The sequence below is a fragment of the Amblyraja radiata genome, chromosome 7 (genome assembly GCF_010909765.2).
Source record: "Amblyraja radiata isolate CabotCenter1 chromosome 7, sAmbRad1.1.pri, whole genome shotgun sequence".
NCBI classification, from domain to species: domain Eukaryota; kingdom Metazoa; phylum Chordata; class Chondrichthyes; order Rajiformes; family Rajidae; genus Amblyraja; species Amblyraja radiata.
This window is the reverse complement of record NC_045962.1, coordinates 86,274,432-86,296,241: the sequence shown is the minus strand read 5'-3', so window position 1 is coordinate 86,296,241 and position 21,810 is coordinate 86,274,432. Positions and strand designations below refer to the sequence as shown.

General features: G+C 49.0%; 1 protein-coding gene across 2 annotated transcripts in view; it reads right to left on the bottom strand.

Moving 5' to 3' along the window:
• Positions 1 to 21,810, bottom strand: part of LOC116975600 (tubulin alpha-1A chain) — a 35,405-nt gene that overhangs the window by 8,904 nt on the left and 4,691 nt on the right. The window contains exon 1 of one of the 2 annotated variants that reach the window (XM_033024900.1): positions 4,847 to 4,985. The exons of the other annotated variant lie outside the window; for it this stretch is intronic. Within the exon in view, the coding sequence (XP_032880791.1) occupies positions 4,847 to 4,849 (3 nt within the window). The 5' untranslated portion in view covers positions 4,850 to 4,985. Of the gene's footprint in view, positions 1 to 4,846; positions 4,986 to 21,810 lie in introns of those variants that run through there. 2 annotated transcript variants of the gene reach the window in all.

The following is a 21,810-nucleotide window of genomic DNA, read 5'->3' as shown; positions in this document are numbered from 1 at the left end:
CTGCCTCCACTGCCCTCTGAGGCAGAGAATTCCACAGACTCACCACTCTCTTGTTATTGAGGGAGTGCAGCGTAGGTTTACAAGGTTAATTCCCGGGTTGGCGGGACTGTCATATGCTGAGAGAATGGAGCAGCTGGGCTTGTGCACTCTGGAGTTTAGAAGGATGAGAGGGTATCTCATTGAAACATATAAGATTGTTAAGGGTTTGGACATGCTGAAGGCAGAAAACATGTTCCCGATGTTGGGGGAGTCCAGAACCAGGGACCACAGTTTGAGAATAAGGAGTAAGCCATTTAGAACGGAGACAAGGAAACACTTTTTCTCACAGAGAGTGGTGAGTCTGTGGAATTCTCTGCCTCAGAGGGCGGTGGAGGCCGGTTCTCTGGATGCTTTCAAGAGAGAGCTAGATAGGGCTCTTGAAGATAGCGGAGTCAGGGGATATAGGGAGAAGGCAGGAACGGGGTACTGATTGGGGATGATCAGCCATGATCACATTGAATGGCGGTGCTGGCTCGAAGGGCCGAATGGCCTACTCCTGCACCTATTGTCTATTGTCTATTGTATGGCGACTACAAATTTCACTGTACCAATTGGTACATGTGACAAATAAATGTATCTTGTATGTTATGTGTATCGACTGTGGGATTTGGCAGGCAAGCCTTTCTCTTGAAGTCGCAGTCGTTTTTCACAGAGGTTAATGCTGTATGTCGGGTAAAGCAAATCATTTGAAATGCGCAGTGGCACATTAGTGAGGCGGCGGCAATACCAACAGCAGATGCGGACTCCCTTGTGGAATACTGATAGCAGTCCGCTTGGAAGGGATGTATTGGAGCTATAACAAACAAGCAGCAGCCCAGTGGACTGCGAAGATTCCTTGCTTCCTTTTTGAATGGATGCAAAGTATCCATCCGTAGAATGGCTGACTTCATCGTAACATAGCAACAGCTCTGGAAAACAGAGATCTTTGGCATTACCCCAACGTTCTCTGGACTCATTTCTAATAGCCACGCTCTCCCTGCTTTGCTAAGCTATGTGTCTAGTCGTCATGGGTTCTAGGGGCAGAATTAGGCCACTCGGCCCATCAAGTCCAATCTGCGATTCATTTGAGAAGATCTGGGAAAAATGGACGGTTTATTAGAGCCATGATACCAATTAGATAAATGCCGAGCGAGATATGGGAAGATTGCGTTATATAGAACTAGATGGTATGTTCGTATGAATGTTGAATTATCTCCAGATAACTAATCAATGTAATGTTTTTTTCTTTTTTTAATTTGGTAATTGAACCACACGGTCTTATTCCAATTTTTAAAATTTATTTACTTCTTTTTTTTTCCCCCTATCTACTTATTTTTTTATTTTGATTGCTGTTTTTCTTACTTTGTTTTATTTAGGGCGACGGTGTTGCACTGTTTTGTATATATCTCTTAAAAATCAATAACAATTGAAGTGAAAAAAAAAGTCCAATCTGCGATTCAATCATGGCTAATCTATCTTTCCCTCTCTCAACCCCATTCTCCTCCCCATAACCCCTCACTGTAGATGCTGCCTGACCCTCTGAGCTACTCCAGCACTCTGTGTCTCCTTTTATAAACCAGCATTCACTATGGTTGCTTGTTTCTTGCTAGTCTCCCGAGCAACGAGTCTCCGTGGCGATGAACAACCACAGTTGTGGCACAGGAACTGCTAGACCACAACAGAAGATACTTGTAACATTGAGACTCCATGAGCTGCAGCACTCGGATAGAGAAACAGTCTGTGGAATTCTCTGCTTCAGAGAGCGGTGGAGGCAGGTTCTCTGGATGCTTTCAAGAGAGAGCTAGATGGGGCCCTTAAAAATAGTGGAGTCAGGGGATATGGGGAGAAGGCAGGAACGGGGTACTGATTGGGGATGATCAGCCATGATCACATTGAATGGCGGTGCTGCCTCGAAGGGCCAAATGCCCTACTCCTGCACCTATTGTCTATTGTCTATTGTCTAGTGACATATGTAGACTTTAGCAATACAGCATGGAAACAGGCCCTTCAGCCCACCGAGGCCGCGCTGACCAGCGATCACCCCGTACACTTGCACCCTCAATGCTTTGCACTGCACCTCAGTAAACGTGACAACTATGGAAATGTACAGAAGCCAATTCACCTAGAAACCTGCACGTCTTTGGAGTGTGGAAGTGGAAGGAAAATCCAGAGCACCCAGAGAAATCCCACGTGGTCACGGGGAGAACGTACCAACCCTGTACAGACAGCACCCATAGTCAGGATCGAACCGAGGTCTCTGGCGCTGTGAGGCAGAGGCTCTACCGCTGCGCCACCGTGCCGCCCCCAACAGAATCACGGTGGCGCAGCGGTAGAGTTGCTGCCTTACAGCGAATGCAGCGCCCGAGACCCGGGTTCGATCCCGACTACGGGTGCTGTCTGTACGGAGTTTGCACGTTCTCCCCGTGACCTGCGTGGGTTTTCTCCGAGGTCCTCGGCTTCCTCCCACACTCCAAAGACGTGCAGGTTTGTAGGTTAATTGGCTTGGTAAATGTAAAAATTGTCCCTAGTGGGTGTAGGATGGTGCTAATGTGTGGGGATCCCCGGTCAGCGCGGACCCGGTGGGCCGAAGGGCCTGTTTCCGCACCGTATCTCTAAACTAAACAATACTAAACAGTGTTTAAGAAAGAACTGCAGATGCTGGAAAAATCGAAGGTGGACAAAAATGCTGGAGAAACTCAGCGGGTGCAGCAGCATCTATGGAGCGAAGGAAATAGGCAACATTTCGGGCCGAAACCCTTCTTCAGACCTATTCCTTCGCTCCATAGATGCTGCCTCACCCGCTGAGTTAAGCTAAACAGTGTATCAGAGGCTACGGTTCTCAATGAGTGAAATACATCCTGACATAGAAACAGAGAAACATAGAAAATAGGTGCAGGAGTAGGCCATTCGGCCCTTCGAGCCTGCACCGCCATTCAATATGATCATATCTGATCATCCAACTCAGTATCCTGTACCTGCCTTCTCTCCATACCCCCTGATCCCATTAGCCACAAGGGCCACATCTAACTCCCTCTTAAATATAGCCAATGAACTGGCCTCAACTACATTCTGTGGCAGAGAGTTCCACAGATTCACCACTCTCTGTGTGAAAAATGTTTTTCTCATCTTGGTCCTAAAGGATTTCCCCCTTATCCTTAACTGTGACCCCTTGTTCTGGACTTCCCCAACATCGGGAATAATCTTCCTGCATCTAGCCTGTCCAACCCCTGAAGGATTTTGTAAGTTTCTATAAGATCCCCCCTCAATCTTCTAAATTCTAAATTCTGATGTTACAGGTCTTGCAGAAGTTTCCAGCTGAAAATCCCTACGTCCACAAGCCCCTCTCCCCACTCCTCCCCTGCTTCCATCACACAACACATTGTGATATCTGATGTGGGATGACTTGTCAGGCAAGCCAAACACTTTAAATTATGCATGTTACATACAACTCCGCGCCTACTCCTGGACATTCCATCTCCCAGACAAAGGTTACTTGAATTAAACACTCTAATTTTTACATTGCCAACCCTATGAGTATCGTCTCCTTCAGCCCTACAACCCTCAGCGATCTTGACCTCTTCATCCCTTCCAATCCTGGCCTCACCAACAACGGCCACTTGTCATGGACTATGTAGGTCCCAAACACTGTCATTCCATGATCCCTCTCACCTTACCCCTCTCTCTCCCCCTCTCTCTCTCTTCCCGCTCTCCACCCCCCCTCCCCCTCTCCACCCCCCTCCCCCTCTCTATCTCCCCCCTCCCCCTCTCTATCTCCCCCTCTCCACCCCCTCCCCCTCTCTATCTCCCCCTCCCCCTCTCGGCCCGAAACGTTGCCTATTTCCTTCGCTCCATAGATGCTGCTGCACCCGCTGAGTTTCTCCAGCATTTTTGTCTACAGTGTAGGAATTACTGGCGGATAAACATGCTGGAGAAACTCAGCGGGCGAGGCGGCATCTAAAGGAGCGAAGGAAATAGGTGACCTTTCGGGTCGAGACCCTTCTTCTCCCCCTCTTGGCTTGTACTCACTGGAGTTTAGAAGGATGAGGGGGCATCTTATAGAAACATATAAAATTATAAAAGGACTGGACAAGCTAGATCTCCCCCTCCCCCTCTCTATCTCCCCCTCCCCGTCCCTCTCCCCCTCCCCCTCCCTATCTTCCCCTCCCCCTCTCTATCACCCCCTCCCCCTCTCTCTCTATCTTCCCCTCCACCTCTCTATCTCCTCCTCCCCCTCTCTATCTCCCCCTCTCCACCACCATCAGCCTCTCTATCTCCCTCTCTCCCTCCCCCTCTCCTCCTCACCCCCCCTCTCTCCCCTCCCCCTCTCTATCTCCCCCTCCCCCTCTTTCTCCCCCTCCCCCTCTCTCTCCCTCTTGCCGTATCTCTTTCTCTCCTCCCTCACCCTCTCTACCTCTCTCCCCTTTCCTCTCCCCCTCTCTCTAACTATCTCACGCTTTCCTCTCCCCCTCCCTCGCCCTCTCTACCTCCTCCCTCTTGTTCGCCCCCCCCCCTCTCTTTCTTATTCTCTACACCCTTCTCTCGCTCTCCCGTCTCTCTTTCTCCTCTCCATCTCTCTCTCTCTCTCTCTCTCTCTCTCTCTCTCTGTATATGTCATTTTATAACACACAGTTTAAAAATGAAATTTTGTCGACCAAACACTTCATCCTCTCCCCTTGTGCAGCTCAGTGTAGATATTTTGTGACAAGCCACATTTACAGTGGACGCTTCTCTCCAGAGATGTTGCCTGTCTCGCTGAGTTACTGCAGCTTTTTGTGTCTGCCCACATTGCAAGGAGCAGAGTACCCATGGATAAAGCCAGAACACTCACCATGGCTAAGGATCTCCCACAGTGCGACTTTAAAGAATCGACCGAGAAGATCTATCAGCAGACTGAAGTCTGTCTCTGTCTGCGGATTTATAGAGAAGAAGTGACAAAGGGTTGTGAGGGGAAGCTGGGGAGGTTTGTTGGTAGCAACCGGTAAATGAGGTATGATTGCTTTTTACAATCAGCTTTGCCCAGGAGACCAGCGTTCAAGTTACCAACTCGGTCTCCAACGTAACATACCCCCACAGACTCCCAGGCTGCCAAGAGGGCTGACTTACTAGTGAGGAGAGGTTAATGAAACGCCGTAATCAAAGTCACCGAAACTGGTCAACCGCGTGGCGGTTCTATTGTGCTGCTGCCCCACCTACTACCCAAGCAGTCAGTTTGCTTGGAGACCGTTTACTTGCAGCTTGTATTTCATGCCCTTTTGCACACCATCGGTGTTGGCTGTCTTAACCCTTTGTGTGAAGCAGGGACAGTGCATGAATTGTTTAAGAAGGAACTGCAGATGCTGGAAAATCGAAGGTGGACAAAAATGCTGGAGAAACTCAGCGGGTGCAGCAGCATCTATGGAGCGAAGGAAATAGGCAACGTTTCGGGCCGAGTTTCGGCCCGAAACGTTGCCTATTTCCTTCTCCCCATAGATGCTGCTGCACCCGCTGATTTTCTCCAGCATTTTTGTCTACAGTGTAGGAATTACTGGCGGATAAACATGCTGGAGAAACTCAGCGGGCGAGGCGGCATCTAATGGAGCGAAGGAAATAGGTGACCTTTCGGGTCGAGACCCTTCTTCTCCCCCTCTTGGCTTGTACTCACTGGAGTTTAGAAGGATGAGGGGGCATCTTATAGAAACGTATAAAATGATAAAAGGACTGGACAAGCTAGATGCAGGGAAAATGTTCCCAATGTTGGGCGAGTCCAGAACCAGGGGCCACACAGTCTTAGAATAAAGGGGAGGTCATTTAATACTGATTCAGAGTCGAGAGAACATTAGGAAAAGATCACCAATGTGTTCAGAACCAAAGTCCTCGAAATGACTGTGTCACTCTCCATCCTAACGCAAAATTCCACCATATTATGGTCACCCTTGCCCAAGGGGCCTCGCACAACAAGATCGCTAACTAATCCTTCCTCATTACAGGATGGCGTTTGCTCTAGTCGGTTCCTCTACATATTGTGGATAAATGTGAGGTTATCCACTTTGGTGGCAAAAACAGGAAAGTAGACTATTATCTGAATGGTGGCCGATTAGGAAAGGGGGAGATGCAACGAGACCTGGGTGTCATGGTACACCAGTCATTAAAAGTAGGCATGCAGGTGCAGCAGGCAGTGAAGAAGGCGAATGGTATGTTAGCATTCATAGCAAAAGGATTTGAGTATAGGAGCAGGGAGGTTCTACTGCAGTTGTACAGGGTCTTGGTGAGACCACACCTGGAGTATTGCGTACAGTTTTAGTCTCCTAATCTGAGGAAAGACATTCTTGCCATAGAGGGAGTACAGAGAAGGTTCACCAGACTGATTCCTGGGATGTCAGGACTTTCATATGAAGAAAGACTGGATAGACTCGGCTTGTACTCGCTAGAATTTAGAAGATTGAGGGGGCATCTTATAGAAATTTACAAAATTCTTAAGGGGTTGGACAGGCTAGATGCAGGAAGATTGTTTCCGATGTTGGGGAAGTCCAGAACAAGGGGTCACAGTTTAAGGATAAGGGGGAAATCTTTTAGGACCGAGATGAGAAAAACCTTTTTCACACAGAGAGTGGTGAATCTCTGGAATTCTCTGCCACATAAGGTAGTTGAGGCCAGTTCGTTGGCTATATTTAAGAGGGAGTTAGATGTGGCCCTTGTGGCTAAAGGGATCAGGGGGTATGGAGCGAAGGCAGGTACAGGATACTGAGTTGGATGATCAGCCATGATCATATTGAATGGCGGTGCAGGCTCGAAGGGCCGAATGGCCTACTCCTACACCTATTTTCTATGTTTCTATATTGGTTTAAAATCCCATCCCGTATACATTTCAGGAAATCCTCCTCCTCAGCACTGTAACTGATCTGGTTGGCCCAATGTATATGTAGATTAAAGCCAACCATGATAGCCTCTGTACCACGCATCCCTAATTTCCTGCTTGATGCTATCCCCAACCTCCCTACTGTTGTTTGGGCCAAGACCCTTCTTCAGACAGTTCATTCACCCCTCTGGTACCTTTGTTTCTGTTGAAAATGCCGCAAAACGTGTGTCCTCAGATTGCCGTACTATCAGGAAACAATTTAGAAACATAGAAACATAGAAAATAGGTGCAGGAGGAGGCCATTCGGCCCTTCGAGCCAGCACCGCCATTCATTGCGATCATGGCTGATCGTCCCCTATCAATAACCCGTGCCTGCCTTCTCCCCATATCCCTTGACTCCACTAGCCCCTAGAGCTCTATCTAACTCTCTCTTAAATCCATCCAGTGACTTGGCCTCCACTGTCCTCTGTGGCAGGGAATTCCATAAATTCACAACTCTCTGGGTGAAAAAGTTTTTCCTCACCTCAGTCTTAAATGACCTCCCCTTTATTCTAAGACTGTGGCCCCTGGTTCTGGACTCGCCCAACATTGGGAACATTTTTCCTGCATCTAGCTTGTCCAGTCCATTTATAATTTTATATGTTTCTATAAGATACCCCGTCATCCTTCTAAACTCCAGTGAATACAAGCCTAGTCACTTCAATCTTTCCTCATATGACAGTCCCGCCATCCCAGGGATCAATCTCGTGAACCTACGCTGCACTGCCTCAATCACAGGGATGTCCTTTCTCAAATTAGGAGACCAAAACTGTACGCAATACTCCAGATGTGGTCTCACCAGAGCCCTATACAACTGCAGAAGAACCTCTTTCTGCTTATTTACTCGTGTCAAAGTCAATTGTGATTCAGGATTTCCTGATAAATGCCCCAAAAGACTTCCCAACCCAAGGGGGAAACTTCCTGGAAGGAAATGGAGGAAATAAACCACCAAGAGCTGGAATGTATGCATTGGCCCTTCACAATTTCAGGACATCCCAATGCAATGTATCGACAATGTACTATTTTAGGAAAGTACTCTGTAACGTTAGAAGGCAGCGGTCAATGGGTGAACGGAAGGGTGTCACGGATGCCAATGTGCAAATGACCTAATATTTTAATTTAGCAATGCCAATCGAGGAATATCTTTTGGCTAGGACATTGAGTTTAACTCTTCAAGATAGTCATACAGCCCCTTTGGCGCAACCTGTCCTTGTCGAAGTTAGACACAAAATGCTGGAGTAACTCAGCGGGTGAGGCAGCATCTCTGGAGAGAAGGAATGGACGATGTTTCGGGTCGAGTCCCTTCTTCTGACTGATGTCAGGGGAGGGGACGGGACAGAAATAGAATGTAGTCGGAGACAGTAAGACTAGCGGGAGAACTGGGAAGGGGGAGAGAAAGCAAGGACTATCTGAAGTTAGAGAAGTCAATGTTCATACCGCTGGGGTGTAAACTACCCAAGCGAAATATGAGGCGCTGCTCCTCCAATTTGCGCTGGGCCTCACTCTGGCAATGGAGGAGGCCCAGGACAGAAAGGTCAGATTGGGAATGGGAGGGGGAGTTGAAGTGCTGAGCCACCGGGAGATCAGGTAGGTTAAGACGGAATGAGCGGAGGTGTCCAGTGAAACGATCGCCGAGCCTGCGCTTGGTCTCGCCGATGTAGAGAAGTTGACACCTGGACTTCCCGACCTTGCCTTTCCAGGTGAATCCCATTTGCTGACTTTTGGCTCATATTCCCACGAAACCATTCCTATCCACGTACTTATCCAAGTGTCATTTTCAGTTTTGTAGTTTGAGAGACACAGCTTGGAAACAGGCCCCGTGCCGACCAGCGATCCCCGCACACTGGCACTATTGGGATGACAGATGGCACAGTGGGCTAAGTGTTCGGCTGGCGACCGGAAGGTAGCCGGTTCGAATCCTGCTCGGAGTGCATACTGTCGTTGTGTCCTTGGGCAAGACACTTCACCCACCTTTGCCTGTGTGTGAATGTGTGTGAATGTGTGTGAGTGATTGGTGGTGGTCGGAGGGGCCGTAGGCGCAGATTGGCAGCCACACTTCCGTCAGTCTGCCCCAGGGCAGCTGTGGCTACAGAAGTAGCTTACCACCACCGAGTGTGACTGAGGAGTGAATGAATAATGCGATGTAAAGCGCCTTGAGTATTAGAAAGGCGCTATATAAATCCCATCCATTATTATTATTATCCAATGAAGAGGCCAATTAATCTACAAACCCGTACCTCCTTAGAATGTGGGAGGAAACCGGAGCACCCGGAGAAAACCCACACGCTCACAGGAAGAACGTACAACCTCTGTACAGACAGCACCCGTAGTCAGGATTGAACCTAGGTGTTGAACCTAGAAGTACTGGGAAGTACAATGGGGGTCCTTGTTCATCAGTCAATGAAAGTAAGCATGCAGGTACAGCAGGCAGTGAAGAAAGCGAATGGCATGTTGGCCTTCATAACAAGTTGAGTAAAGGAGCAAAGAGGTCCTTCTGCAGTTGCATAGGGCCCTAGTGAGACCACACCTGGAGTATTGTGTGCAGTTTTGGTCTCCCAACTTGAGGAAGGACATTCTTGCTATTGAGGGAGTACAGCGTAGGTTCACAAGGTTAATTCCCGGGATGGCAGGACTGTCATATGCTGAGAGAATGGAGCGGCTGGGCTTGTACACTCTGGAGTTTAGAAGGATGAGAGGGCATCCCATTGAAACATATAAGATTGTTAAGGGCTTGGACACACTAGAGGCAGGAAACATTTTCCTGATGTTGGGGTAGTCCAGAACCAGGGGCCACAGTTTAAGAATAAGGAGTAAGCCATTTAGAACGGAGACAAGGAAACAGAGAGTTGTGAGTCTGTGGAATTCTCTGCCTCAGAGGGCGGTGGAGGCAGGTTCTCTGGATACTTTCAAGAGAGCTAGATAGGGCTCTTAAAGATAGCGGAGTCAGGGGATATGGGGAGAAGGCAGGAACGGGGTACTGATTGGGGATGATCAGCCATGATCACATTGAATGGCGGTGCTGGCTCGAAGGGCCGAATGGCCTGCTCCTGCACCTATTGTCTATTGTCTATTGAAACATGAAGGGCACTATGTAAATGGGTTTTAATTTTTAGCCAGGTACTGTGTGGAGGTGGCTATTATTGTTGAGCGTTGCTCCGTACTCGCTTGTTGCTAGGGACGTCTGGTTTTGTTTACAGTAGGTATAGGAACCGTGGAAAGCTTGGTGACAACACTCGGCTGAGCGCACATTGTGAACAACATAAAGGAATGCGTTATTGTTACAGAGTGTTGTGTAGAAACCTCGTTGCCTCCCCTCCTCCAACCAACTCCTAGCTGGTGGAGCCACAGACCCACAGCGCCAGAGTCCCGGGTTGCATCCTGACTCCGGGTGCTGTCTGCGTGGAGTTTACACGTTCTCCCTCTGACCGTGTGGGGTGCTGCGGTTTCCTCCCACATCCCAAAGAGTTGCGGGTTTATAAGTTAAAGCCCTGTCCCATGGTACGAGTTCATTCCAAGAACTCTCCCGAGTGGGGGCTCGGAAAGCGGAAGTCATTAAAGTGACGATGGGTGTGTGAGATATCTTGGACATAGGTTGGGAGAGATTGGACCAGGGTGGAGATAGGATGGAGTCAAAATAGAAACATAGAAATTAGGTGCAGGAGTAGGCCATTCGGCCCTTCGAGCCTGCACCGCCATTCAATATGATCATGGCTGATCATCCAACTCAGTATCCCGTACCTGCCTTCTCTCCATACCCTCTGATCCCCTTAGCCACAAGGGCCACATCTAACTCCCTCTTAAATATAGCCAATGAACTGGCCTCGACTACCCTCTGTGGCAGAGAGTTCCAGAGATTCACCACTCTCTGTGTGAAAAAAGTTCTTCTCATCTCGGTTTTAAAGGATTTCCCCCTTATCCTTAAGCTGTGACCCCTTGTCCTGGACTTCCCCAACATCAGGAGCAATCTTCCTGCATCTAGCCTGTCCAACCCCTTAAGAATTTTGTAAGTTTCTATAAGATCCCCTCTCAAGCTCCTAAATTCTAGAGAGTATAAACCAAGTCTATCCAGTCTTTCTTCATAAGACAGTCCTGACATCCCAGGAATCAGTCTGGTGAACCTTCTCTGCACTCCCTCTATGGCAATAATGTCCTTCCTCAGATTTGGAGACCAAAACTGTACGCAATACTCCAGGTGTGGTCTCACCAAGACCCTGTACAACTGCAGTAGAACCTCCCTGCTCCTATACTCAAATCCTTTTGCTATGAAAGCTAACATACCATTCGCTTTCTTCACTGCCTGCTGCACCTGCATGCCCACTTTCAATGACTGGTGTACCATGACACCCAGGTCTCGCTGCATCTCCCCTTTTCCTAGTCGGCCACCATTTAGATAATAGTCTGCTTTCCTGTTTTTGCCACCAAAATGGATAACCTCACATTTATCCACATTATATTGCATCTGCCAAACATTTGCCCACTCACCCAGCCTATCCAAGTCACCTTGCAGTCTCCTAGCATCCTCCTCACAGCTAACACTGCCCCCCAGCTTAGTGTCATCCGCAAACTTGGAGATATTGCCTTCAATTCCCTCATCCAGATCATTAATATATATTGTAAATAGCTGGGGTCCCAGCACTGAGCCTTGCGGTACCCCACTAGTCACTGCCTGCCATTGTGAAAAGGACCCGTTTACTCCTGCTCTTTGCTTCCTGTTTGCCAGCCAGTTCTCTATCCACATCAATACTGAACCCCCAATGCCGTGTGCTTTAAGTTTGTATACTAATCTCTTATGTGGGACCTTGTCGAAAGCCTTCTGGAAGTCCAGATACACCACATCCACTGGTTCTCCCCTATCCACGCTACTAGTTACATCCTCGAAAAATTCTATAAGATTCGTCAGACATGATTTACCTTTTGTAAATCCATGCTGGCTTTGTCCAATGATTTCACCACTTTCCAAATGTGCTGCTATCCCATCTTTAATAACTGACTCTAGCAGTTTCCCCACTACCGATGTTAGACTAACTGGTCTGTAATTCCCCGTTTTCTCTCTCCCTCCCTTCTTAAAAAGTGGGGTTACGTTTGCTACCCGCCAATCCTCAGGAACTACTACAGAATCTAAAGAGTTTTGAAAGATTACTACTATAAAGATTATTATCAAGGTGCGTGGAAATCATTTCCCTGGGTCAGGATGAATGTATTAACCAACATCTACAACACTTTGTTTCTGAATCGCAGTCTCTCATCTTTAGCACAGTTAAACCCCTGTCCCATGGTACGAGTTCATTCCAAGAGCTCTCCTGAGTTTGCCCTGATTCGAACTCGGAGATTTACGGGTAATGGCCGCTCGTCGGTACTCGGGGCTCTCGTGGACATTTTTCATCAACATGTTGAAAAATCTTCACGAGTCTTCCCGTGCTTACCTGCCGTTAGCGAGTCTTCCCGAGTACCTGCCGTTGGCGTTACGAGCCGCTAAGAGACGTCCCCGAGCTCCGACGTACCCGCTACGTTCATTCTCCGTGCCTACCACGAGTTTGATTTTATTTTAAACTCGGGAGAGCTCTTGGAATGAACTCGTACCGTGGGACAGGGCTACTCATTTGCCTCGGTAAATTGGGCCTGGTGTGCAGGGAATGAATGCGGAAGTGAGATAACTTAGATCTGGTGTGAACGGGTGATCGATAGTTGGCATGGACTTGGTGAGTCGAAGACCTGCTTCCATTTTTTAATCAATAAATCAAAAATACCATCCAAATGAGCAGCCTCACCCTCACTGTTGCTTCCCTATGCTTCCCGGTACGTAGAACATAGGACATCACCCAACAGGACTAGGCCCTTCGGCCCACAATGTCTTTGCTGGACATGATGCCAAGATAAGCATCGTTTAAGAAAGAACTGCAGATGCTGGAAAAATCGAAGATAGACAAAAAGTGCTGGAGAAACTCAGCGGGTGAGACAGCATCTATGGAGCAAAGGAATAGGTGACGTTTCGGGTTGAGACCCTTCCTCAGACTGATGTGGGGTGCGGGGGGGGGGGGCGGGAAGAAGAAGGGAAGAGGAGGAGACAGTAGGCTGTGGGAGAGCTGGGAAGGGGAGGGGAAGGAGGGAGAAAGCAAGGCTCTGCTATAAGATCTTTGCTTGCGAAGATACGGGAGCGGAGGCGGAAGCAAAGATCCGATCTTTGGCTGGAAGCAAGATGGCGAAGCAAGATGGCGGAACAAGATGGCGGAGGCTGGTTGCTAAAATGGGTCCTATAATCGCCCATGAATCTGCCCAAGACCGTACTACGTGTTTTGCGGAGGAGTAGGCCATCTTGCTCCGCTATAAGATCTTTGGCAAGGACTACCTGAAATTGGAGAAGTCAATGTTCATACCGCTGGGGTGTAAACTACCCAAGCAAAACATGAGGCGCTGCTCCTCCAATTTGCGGTGGTCCTCACTCTGGCCATGGAGGAGGCCCAGGACAGAAAGGTCGGATTGGGAATGGGAGGGGGAGTTGAAGTGCTGAGCCACCGGGAGATCAGGTTGGTTATTGCGAACTGAGCGGAGGTGTTGGGCGAAGCGATCGCCGAGCCTACGCTTGGTCTCACCGATGTAGAGCAGCTGACACCTAGAGCAGCGGATGCAATAGATGAGGTTGGAGGAGGTGCAGGTGAACCTCTGCCTCTTCTGGATTGTGATAAGCATTGTGTTCAGCCTGCATCACCAGGCTGTAGGGAAAGTGTTGTCAAGCGGGAGAGGGCGCGGAGAAGATTTACGAGGATGTTGCCAGGACTCGAGGGCCTGAGCTGTAGGGAGAGGTTGAGCAGGCTGGGACTTTATTCCTTGGTGTGCCGGAGGATGAGGGGTGATCTTATGGAGGTGTATAGTATCATGTGGGGATAGACAGGGTAAATGCGCAGACTCTATAATCGGAATCTGAGGGGCAAGATTATCACACAAAGGGCGGTGGGTGAATGGAACGAGCTGCTGGAGGAGGTAGTTGAGGTGGTGACCGTAACAACATTTAAAATACTTTTGGACAGGTACATGGATAGGAAAGATTTAGAAGGATATGGGCCAAATGCAGACAATAGACAATAGGTGCAGGAGTAGGCCATTCGGCACTTCGAGCCAGCACTGCCATTCAATGTGATCATGGCAGATCATCCCCAATCAGTACCCCGTTCCTGCCTTCTCCCCATATCCCCTGACTCCGCTATTTTTAAGAGCCCTATCTAGCTCTCTCTTGAAAGCATCCAGAGAACCGGCCTCCACCGCCCTCTGAGGCAGAGAATTCCACAGACTCACCACTCTCAGTGAGAAAAAGTGTTTTCTCGTCTCCGTTCTAAATGGCTTACTCCTTATTCTTAAACTGTGGCCCCTGGGACTGTAACAACATTTAAGAGACTTTTGGACAGGTACATGGATAGGAAAGGTTTAGAAGGATATGGGCCAAATGCAGATAGGTGGGACTTGTGTAGATGGGCTATATTGGTCGGCATTGTCAAGTTGGGCCGAAGGGTCTCTTTCTGTGCTGTATGAACCTACGACTCACACCTGCTGCAATTGAACTACTTGGTTTAATTTTAGTTCTTATGTCAATACTGGAGTTGTAACATTATTCCTTTATCGGTTGAAGAAAGCTTAATCTCCTCTCTTGCAATTACAATGGCCCACTGTGTAAATGCAGTTCGATTGTGCATTCTTTTGCTTGCATGAGCGCAGATTTCACCAAGTATTTTCAGGATTATTTTACTGGGTGCTGAACAGGTTGTACGGTGCTGAAAAAGGGAGGGAGAAAAAGCGGGAAGTTGTGACTTATTGTAAACAAATCTCAAGTAGGTTCACGAGATTGATCCCTGGGATGGCGGGACTGTCATACCTGGGCGTCCTTGTACACCGGTCACTGAAAGTTGGCGTGCAGGTACAGCAGGCAGTGAAGAAAGCTAATGGAATGTTGGCCTTCATAACACGAGGATTTCAGTATAGGAGTAGAGAGGTTCTTCTGCAGTTGTATAGGGCTCTGGTGAGACCACATCTGGAGTATTGTGTACAGTTTTGGTCTCCTAATTTGAGGAAGGACATCCTTGTGATTGAGGCAGTGCAGCGTAGGTTCACGAGATTGATCCCTGGGATGGCGGGACTGTCATATGAGGAAAGATTGAAAAGACTAGGCTTGTATTCACTGGAGTTTCGAAGGATGAGGGGGCATCTTATAGAAACATATAAAATTATAAAAGGACTGGACAAGCTAGATGCAGGAAAAATGTTCCCGATGTTGGGCGAGTCCAGAACCAGGGGCCACAGTCTTAGAATAAAGGGGAGGCCATTTAAGACTGAGGTGAGAAAAAACTTTTTCACCCAGAGAGTTGTGTATTTGTGGAATTCCCTGCCACAGAGGGCAGTGGAGGCCAAGTCACTGGATGGATTTAAGAGAGAGTTAGATAGAGCTCTAGGGGCTAGTGGGATCAAGGGATATGGGGAGACGGCAGGCAGGGGTTATTGATTGGGGACGATCAGCCATGATCACAATGAATGGCGGTGCTGGCTCGAAGGGCCGAATGGCCTCCTCCTGCACCTATTTTCTATGTTTGTAAGTGCAACGAAGAGCTAACAGGAGTTTGAGTTAAATGTTTTATTGCCGCATGTTCCGAAACGGAACGATAAAATTCTCTCTCTTGCAGCAAGGGGGTGCAGCAGTAGAGTTGCTGCCTCACAGCGCCAAAGGCACGGGTTCAATCCTGACTATGGGTGCTGCCTGTACGGATTGTACACTCTGGAATTTAGAAGGATGAGAGGGTATCTCATTGAAACATATAAGATTGTTAAGGGCTTGCACATGCTAGAGGCAGGAAACATGTTCCCGGTGTTGGGGGAGTCCAGAACCAGGGGCCACGGTTTAAGAATAAGGGGTAAGCCATTTAGAATGGAGACGAGGAAACACTTTTTCTCACAGAGAGTGGTGAGTCTGTGGAATTCTCTGCCTCGGAGGGCGGTGGAGGCCGGTTCTCTGGATGCTTTCAAGAGAGAGCTAGATAGGGCTCTTAAAAATAGCGGAGTCAGGGGATATGGGGAGAAGGCAGGAACGGGGTACTGATTGGGGATGATCAGCCATGATCACATTGAATGGCGGTGCTGGCTCGAAGGGCCAAATGGCCTACTCCTGCACCTATTGTTTATTGAGTTTATACGTTCTCCCCATGACCGCATGGGTTTATCCGGGCGCTCCAATTTCCTCCCACACTCCAAAGACGCGCAGGTTTGCAGGTTAATTGGCTTCTGCAACTTGTAAATTGTCTTTCGTGTGTAGGATAGTGCTAGTGTACTGGTTGATCGCCGGCCAGCATGGACTCGGTGGGCCGAAGGGCCTGTTGCCAAGCTGCATCTCTAACCTGAAATAAACTAAGTAAAATAATCTCATATCCCTATCCCTCCATTCCCTGCAATCCATGTGCCTTCCAAAAGCCTCTTAAATACCACGATCATACCTCAGGAGATGAGGAATACTAACACCTATGAGAGAGAAGCGAGTGTCACCAAACTTCTGAATTCTCTGGGGTGGAAGGAACCCTCTCCAAGACAGACACACGTGAAGCTCACCGTTTGACCTGTTTTTACAAAATGTTAAATGGTCAGCTCGACATAGATCACAAGACCTACACCAAACCCAAACCAATTAGGAGCAGACGAGGGCATTCGATCCAATTTGTGATCCCAGCTACAAAGACAGATGTGTACAGCAATTCCTTCTTCCCCCGCACAATTAAAGCATGGAATAATCTCCACCCAACTATAGTTACCCAACCAGATGCAACTAAATTTAAAGTAGCTCTTTCGTCCCAATAACCCTTTCTGGCTTAAGCCCTCCCTTCACCACCTCCAGTTTAAATTCCATTTGGAATATTTTGGAGGGCCAAGAAACCAAGAACCAAGAATGGGTGACCTTTTGGGCCGAGACCCTTCTTCAGACGTCACCCATCCCTTCTCTCCAGAGATGCTGCCTGTCCCGCTGAGTTACTCCAGCTTTGTGTCTATCTTCGGTATAAACCAGCACCTACAGTTCCTTCCTACACCATCGTATCTGTCTCCACCACCAACCCCAGCACCAGCTTAAGTGTAAAAAAATTGCCCCCCACATCTCCCATAACCTTTGACCTTCTCACCGTAAAAACCATGCCCTCGAAAAGTTAAGATATCAATCTCGACCAGAAAGATCACCTATCCATGTTCTTCAGGGATTCTGCTTGACCCGTGGAGTTACTCCAGCACTTTGTGTCTTTTTTTTTTTTTAAGACCAGCATCTGCATTTCCTCCTTTCTACACTTTAGCCTGGTTTGGAAATAGCTCTGCCCAAGACCACAAGAAAATCTATGGGTTATTGATTGGGGACGATCAGCCATGGTCACAATGAATGGCGGTGCTGGCTCGAAGGGCCGAATGGCCTCCTCCTGCACCTATTTTCTATGTTTCTAAAATACAGTGTGTGGTAGATGTAGCCCAGTCTATCACACTTTATATTAATAAACTAAATGTCAATGTCCTTTAAAGAAGGCACCGAATTTCTTGTAGAACTATTAAGACTTTGGAGATCCAGCACGGAAACAAGCCCTTAGGCCTACTGAGTCTACGCTGACCAGCGATCACCCCGTACACCTGCACTATCCTACACACAGCGGCAGCTTCGACCACCCCGGGCTGCGGAGTTGAACCGGCCCGTTCGCGGAGCTTGGATTCAGCCGCGGGACTGACATCACTTGCCATCGCCCGGCGGGGTCACGACATCCGAAGCCTGGATCGCCTCAACGCAGAGGGAGAATAAGAAGGGATGAGACAAAGACTTAAGACTTTTGCCTTCCATCACAGTGAGGAGGTGCCTGGTGAAGTCTCTGTGGTGGATGTTGTGTTTATTGTGTGGTTTTGTTATTTTTACTATATGTAGGACTGCAAGGCAACAACATTTCGTTGATCAAAATTCCGCAAGGTCTGAATGACAATAAAGGCTACTTTGACTTTGACAATGGACAATTTACAATTTTACCAAAGGCAATTAACCTACAAACCTGTACGTCTTTGGGAGTGTGGGAGGAAACCAGAGCATCCAGAGAAAACCCATGCAGGTCGTGGGGAGAACGTACAAACTCCGTACAGACAGCGCCCGCAGTCAGGATTGAACCCGGGTCTCTGGCGCTGTGAGGCAGCAACTCTATCGCTGGGCTGCTGTGCTGCCCTCTTATTCTGGAAGAGACAATCGCCATCCACATCACTTCAATAGTGTAATGGACATGAACACATGGAGTATTTGGATTTGCCAAATGTCTACCGTCATTTAACTTTAGTCAAGTTGTAGTCTCTAGTTTCAACCTACCCGATCTCCCGGTCGCAAAACACTTTAATTCCCCTTCCCACGCTGACCTTTCTGTCCTGGGCCTCCTCTATTGTCAGAGTGACTCGAAACACAAATTGGAAGAAGAGCATCTCATATTTCACTGCAGGTGAAGGGTTTCTTCTGAAAAGGGTCTCGACCCAAAACGTTGCCCATTTCCTTCGCTCCATAGATGCTGCCTCACCCGCTGCGTTTCTCCAGGATTTTTTGTCTACCTTCGATTTTCCAGCATCTGCAGTTCCTTCTTAATCATATTTCGCTTGGGCAGCTTACAACTCAGTGGTATGAATATTGATTTCTCTAACTTCAAGTAACCTCTGCATTCCCTCTCTCTCCATCCCTCCCGCACCCATATCGCACCAGCTTCTCATTCTTACCTACCAAATATCTAACAATGGCCTGTTTCCTTTATCATCCTCACCTTTTTTGCTTATCTTTTATTAATTTGTTCTATATCTCTCTCCATCACCGTCTATGTCTCTTGTTCTCGTTTCCTTTTTTGCCCCGACTCTCAGTCTGAAGAAGGGTCTCAACCCGAAACGTCACCCATTCCTTCTCTCCAGAGATTCAAGATTCAAGAGAGTTTATTGTCATGTGTCCCAGATAGGACAATGAAATTCTTGCTTTGCTTCAGCACTACAGAATATAGAAGGCATGAATACAGAACAGATCAGTGTGTCCATATACCATTGTATATATATATACACACATGAATAAATAAACTGATAAAGTGCAAATAACAGTAAATGGGTTATTAATGTTCAGAGTTTTGTTTGAGTTGAGTTCAATAGCCTGATGGCTGTGGGGAAGTAGCTATTCCTGAACCTGGTTGTTGCAGTCTTCAGGCTCCTGTACCTTCTACCTGAAGGTAGCGGGGAGATGAGTGAGTGGCCAGGATGGTGTGGGTCCTTGATGATGCTGCCAGCCTTTTTGAGGCAGCGACTGCGATAGATCCCCTCGATAGTAGGGAGGTCAGAGCCGATGATGGACTGGGCAGTGTTTATGCCGCCTGTCCCACTGAGTTACTCCAACACTTTGTGTCTATCTTCTTACACTCAAGTCTGGTGGTCATCCATTCAATCAACACCCATGCACGGGGAGGACGTACAAACTCCGTACAGACAGCACCCGTAGTCAGGATCGAACCCGGGTCTCTGACGCTGTGAGGCAGCAACACTACCGCTGTACCTCCCCCCAGGTGAGAGTGAACCGAAGAGAGACTGATAAATACAAGAGTGAATTCAGAATGACAAGAGATACCAGCATGGAACTGGAAGGTGTTTAAGAAAGAACTGCAGATGCTGGAAAATCGAAGGTAGACAAAAATGCTGGAGAAACTCAGCGGGTGCAGCAGCATCTATGGAGCAAAGGAAATAGGCAAAGTTTCGGGCCGAAACCCTTCTTCAGATTGATGGAGTGTGTGGGGGGAGGGGTGCGGGTAGAAGAAAGGAAAAAGGAAGAGGAGGAGCCAGAGGGCTGAGGGAGAGCTGAGAAGGGGAGGAGACAGCAAGGGCTACCGGAAATTGGAGAATTCAATGTTTATGCCGCTAGGGTGCAGACTACCCAAGCGGAATATGAGGTGCTGTTCCTCCATGGAGGAGGCCCAGGACAGAGAGGTCGGATTCGGAATGGGAGGGGGAGTTGAAGTGCTGAGCCACGGGGAGGTCAGATTGGTTATTGTGCACCGAGCGGAGGTGTTGGGCGAAACCATTGCCAAGCCTACGCTTGGTCTCACCGATGTAGATCAGCTGACATCTGGAGCAGTGGATGCAATAGATGAGGTTGTAGGAGATACAGGTGAACCTCTGCCGCACCTGGAACGACTGCTTGGGTCCTTGAATGGAGTCAAGGGGGGAGGTAAAGCGACAAGTGTAGCATCTCTTGCAGTTGCAAGGGAAAGTGCCCGGGGAGGGGTGGATACGGATGGGAAGGGAAGAATTGACAAGGGAGTTACGGAGGGAGCGGTCTTTGCGGAAAACAGACAGGGGGGGAGATGGGAAGATGTGGCGAGTGGTGGGGTCACGTTGGAGGTGGCGAAACTGACGGAGGATTATTTGTTGTATGTGACGCTGGTGGGGTGAAAGGTGAGGACTAGGGGGACTCTGCCCTTGTTACAAGTGGGGGGATGGGGAGAGAGAGCAGTGTTACGGGGTATGGAAGAGACCCTGGTGCGAGCCTCATCTATAGTAAGGGAGGGGAACCCCCGTTCCCTGAAGAATGAGGACATTTCCGATGCCCTGGTGTGGAACACCTCATCCTGCGAGCAGATGCGTCGTAGACGGAGGAATTGGGAGTAGGGGATGGAGTCCTTACAGGAAGCAGGATGGGAAGAAGTGTAGTCTAGATAGCCATGGGAGTCAGTGGGTTTATAGTGGATGTCGGTCAGAAGTCTATCACCTGCGATGGAGATAGTGAGGTCAAGAAATGGTGGGAAAGTGTCGGAAATGGTCCAGGTGTATTTGAGTGCCGGATGGAAGTTAGTGGTGAAGTGGATGAAGTCAGTCAGTTGTGTGTGGGTGCAGGAGGTGGCACCAAAGCAGTCGTCGATGTAGCGGAGGTAGAGGTCGGGGATGGGGCCCTGGTACGCCTCGAAAACGGATTGTTCGACGTACCCGACAAAGAGGCAGGCGTAGCTGGGGCCCATGCGCGTGGCCATAGCTACGCCTTGTATTTGGAGGAAATGGGAGGAGTCAAACGAGAAGTTATTGAGGGTAAGGACCAACGACGCTAGGCGGAGGAGAGTATCAGTGGACGGGTATAGGTTGATTCTCCGGTGGTATGAACTGGAAGGTATACATTCACACGGAAGGAGAGGAGGAGGAGAGGGCAGAGAGAGGGGGGAGGAGGGCCAGGGGAGGAGGGCGAGGGGAGAGAGAGGGGAGAGAGAGGAGAGAGGGGGGAGGGGAGAGAGGGGGGAGAGGAGAGAGGGGGAGGGGAGAGAGGGGGGAGGAGGGGAGGGGAGAGAGGAGGAGAGGAGAGAAGAGGGGGGATAGAGGAGGGGGTGGAGAGAGGAGGGGGAGAGAGGGGAGAGGAGGAGGGGGGAGAGGAGGAGGGTGGGGGGAGGGGAGAGAGATGGGGGAGGAAGCAGAGGGGAGAGAGGGGGGAGGAGGGGAGAGGGGGAGGGGAGAGAGAGGGGGAGGAGGGGGAGAGGAGAGAGAGGAGGGGGGGAGAGAAGAGGGGGTGAAGCGAGGAGGGGGAGAGAGGAGGGGGGGAGAGAGGAGGTAGAGGGGGGAGGGGAATGTCAGTCTAAGTTCCTTCTGCTGCTGAAAATTGAGGAATGGGGTCCAATGGGGGCACCCCTCAAACAAGGGAAAGGATATCACCCCTGGAGGCCACTTGAGTGACAAGGGTTCTTTGTTTAAGGATATGTGCAGGAAAGGACTGCAGATGTTGGGTTAAACCGATAGACACAAAAAGCTGGAGTAACTCAGCAGGACGGACTGCATCTCTGGAGAGAAGGAATGTGTCGAGACCCTTCTTTAGACCCGAAGTCTGGACCCAAAATGTCGCCCTTTCCTTCTCTCCAGAGATGCTGCCTGTCCCGCTGAGTTAC